This window comes from Impatiens glandulifera, chromosome 2 (genome assembly GCF_907164915.1).
Source record: "Impatiens glandulifera chromosome 2, dImpGla2.1, whole genome shotgun sequence".
In the NCBI taxonomy this organism is placed as follows: Eukaryota; Viridiplantae; Streptophyta; class Magnoliopsida; order Ericales; family Balsaminaceae; genus Impatiens; species Impatiens glandulifera.
This window is the reverse complement of record NC_061863.1, coordinates 31,106-39,029: the sequence shown is the minus strand read 5'-3', so window position 1 is coordinate 39,029 and position 7,924 is coordinate 31,106. Positions and strand designations below refer to the sequence as shown.

The window sequence follows — 7,924 nt, the reverse complement described above, 5'->3', positions numbered from 1 at the left end:
AGGACGACCCTTCGCGAGAAGATTTATGTGATTCGGTCATTTCTCACGAGACAATCGTTCCCGTCGCAAGAAGGGACCGAATCACATAAATCTTCCCTAAAACGGAACCGATTTAGAGACGATCGTTCCTTTTGCAAGACGATCGTGGCCTTCGCGAGACGATCGTTCCCTTTACCATTCGCGAGACGCGAACATACCATTTTTAACGAAAATAACAAATAGATCGAGGAAGAAGAGTACTAGTTGTCATAATGCTCGTGGCCGTGCTCATGGTGGTGTCCGTCGAAGATCACCACCGTGGCTGTCCGTCGATCGCCGCCGTTTAGAGAGAAGGAGGAGAAGAGGGGGAAGAGAGAGAAGAAGGATAAGAGAAATGAAAAAAGAGGCCAAAATTATATTAAATATTAAAGGTATTATGAACTTTTCACATGCCTTCCCTTCGCGTGACGATCCTCCCTTCGCTTTACGCAAAGGTGATATTTTCGTCAAAAAAAATTTAAATGGTCACCAGCGCATTTAAGACCCTTTTAGGGTCATTTCGTCAAATTTCCCTTTAAAACATCATAAATGCATTAATATGAAAGAAACAGATACTTTATGAAATCATATTTAACTTGGAAACAAAAATTAAAAGTAAATTAATGGAAAATTCTATTAAAGCAATACAACTTATACTACTTTTAATATGACAATTTGACAAATATATCAATTTAATTTTAATACGCCGTCTGTGCAAGATCTGACTTTGCTTCCCTATGTATGTCAAATGTCACGGGCAGAAACTCGGTCACCGAATATTCTCTCTTCCCGCGCGGCACTAGGCTAAATTGCCTCAATCCTAGCTAGTCAGCCTCTTAAACGATGTAAGAAGATGGAACAATTTGAGAGAGAAAGAACTTGGAGAATATCTTGTTTATTGCTTACAAGAGTGAGGTATTACAAGTGTTGAGTGCTTTGAACAATGGTTGAGTTGAGTTTCTTGGTTTATGCCAAGACTTGTTTATATACAAGTGTATGGATCATTCTAGATCCTCCTAGACCTAGTGTTTTCTAGACACTTCTATTACCTATCCTAGACCCAAGAATTCCTAGAGATTTCTAGAGAATTCTACTAACACCTATACACGAGAACTCTAGAGAATTCTAGAGAGTTCTCCACCTTACCTACAAAAAGGAACTTCCTAGAGAATTCTAGAAAGTTCCATGACCCTACTTACAAAAAGAGGAACTCCTAGAGAATTCTAGAGAGTTCCATGACCTCACTCACAAAAGAGGAACTCCTAGATAAATCTAGAGAGTTCCATGACCAACCAAAATCTAGGAACTCCTAGAGGATTCTAGAGAGTTCCAGAAATGACTCAAGACTTGAATATTCTAGAAAATGCACCTTGTAGGCTTGACATGTGCACCCCATACCAATGGGCCGTGACACAAAGCTCACTTAAATATGTACCTGTGATTTCTTATTTCTTCTTGGTAGTTCTAATTAACACACATATATATATATATTAAACATTTCTTACTCTTTGCTTTTTGGTCGAATCTTGTGCCTTGTCCGATTTTGAGTTATTCAAATAATAATAAATAAAATTCAAACGCCAAATCACTGCACTCCCTCTCTCATCCATTAAATCAATCAATTTATTAATAATAATACTAAAATATTATTTATTTTAAATTATTATTTTTTATTTTATTTATATATATAAATATCTTACAAGTACTTTTATCAAAAAAAAAAAAAAATATTATCACCTTCTCAAAAATTGTTATTTCAATAACCCAAACGGATCGGTAAGGAAGATGCCTAAGAATTGGAAAGTTATTAGGCATTATTTTAGGGCTTTGGGTCTCCTTATTAAAATCTTTATTATAATGTGCGTGTTTAGTAAGGTGGTTTGTCAAGGAAAACAAAATATAGTACATCACATCGTATGTACTCCCTTGTTTGGAGTTAATATTTATACAAGAAGGTACCATTCAATTCCTAGCATGCTTCAAAAATGCTCAAAAAAACAAACAATATTTTATTTAAGGAAATCTCATTAAAATTATATTCTCTCAAAAGTTGTATCTTCTTGTAGAAATGATTACAAATCAATGCCATTTGCTAGTCCTAAAAATTCAATATTTTGCGTTATTCAGTAGTGTCACAAAAACTATAAATTAAGTATAACATAACAATCAATTCGCGAGCATAACAAGTAAAAGGATTGCAACATTTCTTTGGGTAGTTTTCCACCTAAGATGATCTACAAAATCCCTAAACCATTTGATGAAACAGCAAGAAACTACATAACCTGGCCAGTTATTATAGCTCATAACAGTTTTTAAAACAATGCGCAAAATTCAAGCAATAATAATCACCTCACTATAGACTTGTGTCTCTTCTGTCGCAATATACTCCCTCAATGGTATTTGGGAAGGAAAAAATCATACCACACTAAACGCAGATTGTATTGTAGATGTCATTCGAGAAGCCAGCGTTTGAGTGGCAAAGGCCTGAAGCTGCTTCTTAGCATCTGAGAGATGTGTAAACCAAAAGTTTAATTAGCATCAGGGAGAACTTAAACCCATTAGAACTAAAACCCAATAAACGGATCACTAAAGCCTTGTTTGATGTAGGTTATATAAGACTAGTTTAAATATCTCAATATTCAATCAACAATCCACTCATTAATGACATCAACCAAAATAGTGTCTGTTTTCAAAATAGGCAGATAGCAAAGTGTGGAATTGCCATACCTTTGCGGCACTTGGTAAAGCCAATAATATTGGCAATGCTGAGTGTCAAGCAAACTCCAACAACAAGGAGATAATCAGCTTGAAATCTTAGGAGCGAGAAGATGGCAAGCACGAGCCATGCAACAGCCTAAAGACAAGAATAAATCACTTCAATATTTTATAAACCAGCCAAATCCTTTTAAAACGGATAATCAAGAACCAATCTATGTCATAAGTGTTTACATGATAAAATTCACTTACTGTAAGGTAAAGGGTCCACCAGAACAGCCACGAGTCCTTCTTGTTTACGCGAGCCAATGACTAAAAACATGAAGAAATAAACACAAGGAAGATTATATCCTTATGAGAAGAAGATTAATAGTTCTATCATTACCAACCTCTTGGTCAAGGGACTCAAATTTCCATATGCTTTCACCCTCATCATTAATTTCATTCCACCATCTTAAACCAACCAAGATACGGCCACTCACATTCTTGACCACCCAAAAGTCAAGAGCCGTAAGAAGAACAGTGACTACAAAAATGATGACAAAGCTGTCCACAAAGAGAGCTGAAAGGATGTAGAATGCCAATGCTGCAGCCTGCATAATTGAAGGCATCTCATTGGATTTTCGATACCAAAAATAGCAGAAGAGATGGTAAACTATGCACACACAAAAAACGATACACCACCTTGAAGACCACATGAAAGAAGCATATATTAGGATGGGCATAATTCTCCCCAGCAGGCTGCACAAAAACATCAAGCACTCAATGAATAACCTTACAATGTGGAGGTAGAAGATCAACAGACAGCTGACATGACATCCAAACTCATCCTTTCGGATACAAAGTACTTTCTAAATTCAAAAAAAGTCAAGATTTCGATGCCCATTATCAATTAACCGCATTAAGAGAATGCATTTACATGTCTGATTCTGTGCAGAAAAACCTTCAGGCCTTTGACCTTACAGTTCTAATTAGAATCTTCTATAACAATTGGCACATTGAATGGAGTTCAAAACCTAACTTAGGCTCAAGCCAGCACACAGAGCAAGAATTATGCAACAAATAAGTGCAAATCTGAAGCAACAATTCCATATTCTTCTTATAAGACAAGAAAGATAAAACGGCGGTTGAGGATCCATACAAACACGAGATGGGTTGTAAATGAGTCAAGAAGATTAATTGAATATAATTATCGATCAAAATCAGGCCTAGCTTAATGGAATTGATGAAACACGAAATCGGGGAATATAGTGTTCGCATTTGATTAATGCAATAGTTGTAACTTGAGTTGAGGTAATCGAACCTACCGGATGAAGATCCATCACTAGAGATCAATATTTGTACAGATCGATTTGATTCAGTTCTTGCTGGAGCTATATCTCATCGATTTGGCACCAAAGCTAAAGTTGGACCTGCTAGTCCTAGATGGTCATCTAATGGTCATCGTGATAACTGATTGTGATAATATTCAAATCGACCCAATTTTTCTCTAAGGTTACAAATAATCCACTATTTCCTTTATTTCTTATTAAGATTTAGGATATAGTGTAACTATGAGCTTCTTTGATATTTTTTTTAGGGTTTTAAAAAAAAATCTTATATGGTAAGAAAATAAGTTATTTGAGATTTTTGTAAGATGAATTATCAAAAATATATTTTATATTTAACATTTAACCAAGTAAAATAAGAATATTTTAGTATTTTAAAGGATAAATTAAGTGATACAATGATTAAATGAAATATGAAATATATTTCTTTTTGTTTTTTTAAATATTTTTTTTTGAAAAAGGACCATGTATATTAAAAATTATAAAAACCGTTTAAACACACAACGACAAAGCAATATATGAAAAAAAAAGTTAGGTTATCAAGTTCATATTTCATCGAGAAGAACAATGAAAGAACAATGAACTCTCATTTGATAGATTAAATTTGCTAATCAACTTAAGAAAAAATAAACCAACAATTATAAAATTACTTGGTTTTGAATATTTATTCTAAATAATTAAAAATGGAGAAATTAATAATTACGAGAAATGTATTTCTCGCATTTGGTGCTCAATTACGAGAAATGTATTTCTCGTATTTCGTATTTTTCGCATTTGTTATTTCTCGCATTTGGTATATCTGAGTATATATTGAGATTCAGACATTTGTAAAATAATGAAAACGGCTAAGGTTTCATATCGATCTACAATAGACTACGAAAGAAGACGATTGAAGAATTTCTGCGACTGCGATTCTACAAGAAATAGAAAGAGAGAAATGAAACCCATGGTAGGAATGGTGGTTTCAAACAAGATGCAAAAATCAGTAATGGTGGTTGTCGACAGGCTCTTTCATCACAAACTCAACAATCGTTACATCAAACGCACCTCCAAATTCATGGCTCACGACGAGCAGAATCAGTGTAACATATATGTTCTTCAGTTAAGAACTATATATTTATTCTTTTCTTTTATTGTTTTCCAAACTTGAAAATGCCAAGGCGGCTGTAACTTTGAATGGGAAGTGTTGATCCACTATGTTTATGTCTATGTTTATGTTTATGTTTATGTTTAGGAAACTTTGGTAAATTTATTGTTCGACTTAAAACTGCAGAAATCTGAAAAATCTTTGTCTTGATGGAACACTTGCACCTGAGTTAGGAAAGCTAACTTACCTTAAATCTATGTGAGAATCCAAATATGCAATCTATATCTTATTGGATTTCATGTTTGCTGTTGTATATCATTTATCATATTTATGTGCTTTAACTTCCTGAAGCAATTTACGTAATACTCTTTGTGGGGAAGAGTTTCAGAAAGATTGAGAAACTTAAAGAGTTGGAAGTGTTGGATCTAGGCTACAATAATTTCAGTGGATCTTTGCCAATTAATCTTGGCAACAATTTGTAGTTCTTGCATGGGTGCCAGTTGCACTAGCAGTTCTGGTTTCTAGTAAATCTCGTCGATATAGAACTACAGCAGAAACCCGATACTTTTTTTTCTCTCTTTTTATATGATCTGACTCTGATGAGTTGTTTTTTTAGGATCCTAAAACGAAAACTACTGCAGATAAATGCCGACCACCATAAGAGGAAGCCCAAATTATCACCATCACCTACACCATTTTTGCATTCGGCTTCACCATCACCTTCACCATCTTTGCATTCGACTTTACCCTCACCGTCTCCAATCCAATCACATATATCTTTGTCACCAAGCCCATCACCATTACAATTATCGTCTTCTCCATCTAAATCAATTGTTCCATCACCTTCTCCTATATTGACACCAATTTCACGACCAGAAACTCCTTTACCTCCACTAAGCCATCCATCTTTGCCACCTTCCCCAAATATGATTCCCCACAATCACTCCAAACACACGTACTGTGCAATGATCTGGTCTGGAGTAGAAGGGTCTTTTTCTTCATGGTTTCCGCTCTTGGCATTTTGTTTTGTCGACGAAATAAGGTGGTTATGGTGGGACCTTGGGCTACTGGGTTGAGTGGTCAGCTAATAAAAGAATTTGTCACTGGTTAGTAATTCAAGATTTTATATCTTCTTTGTTAGGATTTGTATCTCCCAAATTCAATCAGCTTGAAACAATCTATAAAAAACACAAGAAAGAAGAACACAAGAACACACAGATTTATAGTGGTTCACTCAAATTGAGCTACATCCACTTCAGCCACCACCAGATTTCACTATGAAGAAGAAGAAGGAATACAAAGTTTTTGCCTCACACTTTATCTCTCTAGAATTCTGTCTACCCAATGTAAACCCTTAATAATTACATATTTATAGGGTAAACATTCAGGTAATAAACCTAAATAACTTTGGTCAGGCCCAAGCCCCAAACCAAAAAAGATAAACCCAATAAACTTTAATTAACAATGTAGAGTTTATTATAAGTGTAGGCTTCATAACTCAACAATCTCCCACTTGGAGACTAACTTCATCATCTCTCGATCGGTAGTGGTTTTTCATTCGGTTTCTTAACGAAGAAGACCAACTGAAGTTGCACACAACTTCAGTTTCTCATTTGTCACAGTTTTCGTCAACATATCAGCTGGATTCTCACTCCCGAAAATCTTCTCAAGAGCTAATACTCCATCTTCTAAAGCTGACCGGATGAAATGATAACGAACCTCTATATGCTTCGTCCTGCCATGATAAACATGATTCTTGCCAAATGAATGGCACTCTGACTGTCGCATCGCAACACACTTCCCTCATAGTCTTGACCCAATTCTCGCAAAAAAGGTTGTAACCACATCATCTCCTTAGCAGCTTCTGTCACAACAACATACTCTGCCTCACAACTAGAAAGAGCAACAATCTTCTGCAATTTTGAAACCCAACTGATTGCAGTACCTCCAAGAGTATAAATGTACCCTGTTGTGCTCTTCCTACTATCAACATCACCACCATTGTCAGCATCAACATATCCTTCCAAACCCATATTAGACTTTCGAAAACACAAAGCAAGACCCGTACTTCCTCTTAAGTATCGTAGTATCCACTTTACTGCTTTCCAATGTTGTCTACCCGGATTGCTCATGAATCTGCTAACAACTCCCACTGCATGTGCTATGTCTGGTCTTGTGCAAACCCTCGCATACATAATACAACCAATGACAGAGGCATACAGAACAGTTGCCATGTAATTTTTCTCCTCCTCTGTTGAAGGCGACTGATCTTTAGATAGTCTGAAGTGACGAGCTAAGGGGGTAGTGACTGGTTTTGCATCATACAAGTTAAACCTGCTAAGAACTTTCTTCACATATTCTTCTTGTGAAAGCTTGAGAACTTCTTCATCCCTGAAAATTCTCATCCCAAGGATTTGTTTTGTAGCACCCAAATCCTTCATTGCAAACTTTTCAGACAACTTTTTCTTAAGCTTGTTAATCTCATACAAGTTTGCTCTAGCAATCAACATGTCATCAACGTAGAGAAGAAGAATAATGTACGATTTATCAAACCTCTTGATATAGCACTAATGATCAGCTTCACACCTCAAAAAATTGTTACTTTTCATGAAGCTATCAAACTTCTTGTACCATTGCCTTGGAGCCTGTTTCAAACCATACAGACTCTTCTGAAGTTTACACACAAGCTCATCTTTTCCTTTGATTTCAAATCCTTCTGGTTGTCGCATATAAATTTCTTCATCTAGATCACCATGAAGAAAAGCAGTTTTGACAT

General features: G+C 35.6%; 1 protein-coding gene across 1 annotated transcript; it reads right to left on the bottom strand.

Moving 5' to 3' along the window:
* Window positions 1-2,150: 2,150 nt before the first annotated feature.
* Window positions 2,151-4,196, bottom strand: LOC124926532 (Golgi apparatus membrane protein-like protein ECHIDNA). The gene is made up of 6 exons (XM_047466776.1): window positions 4,041-4,196; window positions 3,418-3,474; window positions 3,123-3,326; window positions 2,986-3,045; window positions 2,746-2,872; window positions 2,151-2,522 (listed from the first exon to the last, which is right to left on the bottom strand). Exons 1-6 carry the CDS (start codon window positions 4,053-4,055, stop codon window positions 2,434-2,436), a joined length of 552 nt encoding a protein of 183 aa, XP_047322732.1. The 5' UTR covers window positions 4,056-4,196; the 3' UTR covers window positions 2,151-2,433.
* Window positions 4,197-7,924: the final 3,728 nt, after the last annotated feature.

What these genes read in the sequence shown, in the direction of transcription:
- LOC124926532 (XM_047466776.1), bottom strand. An exon ending in TCTTTCATGTGGTCTTCAAG is followed by an intron (nt 3,327 to 3,417) that starts GTGGTGTATCGT and finishes TCAATTATGCAG; the next exon opens with GCTGCAGCATTGGCATTCTA. An exon ending in TTGAGTCCCTTGACCAAGAG is followed by an intron (nt 3,046 to 3,122) that starts GTTGGTAATGAT and finishes TCATGTTTTTAG; the next exon opens with TCATTGGCTCGCGTAAACAA.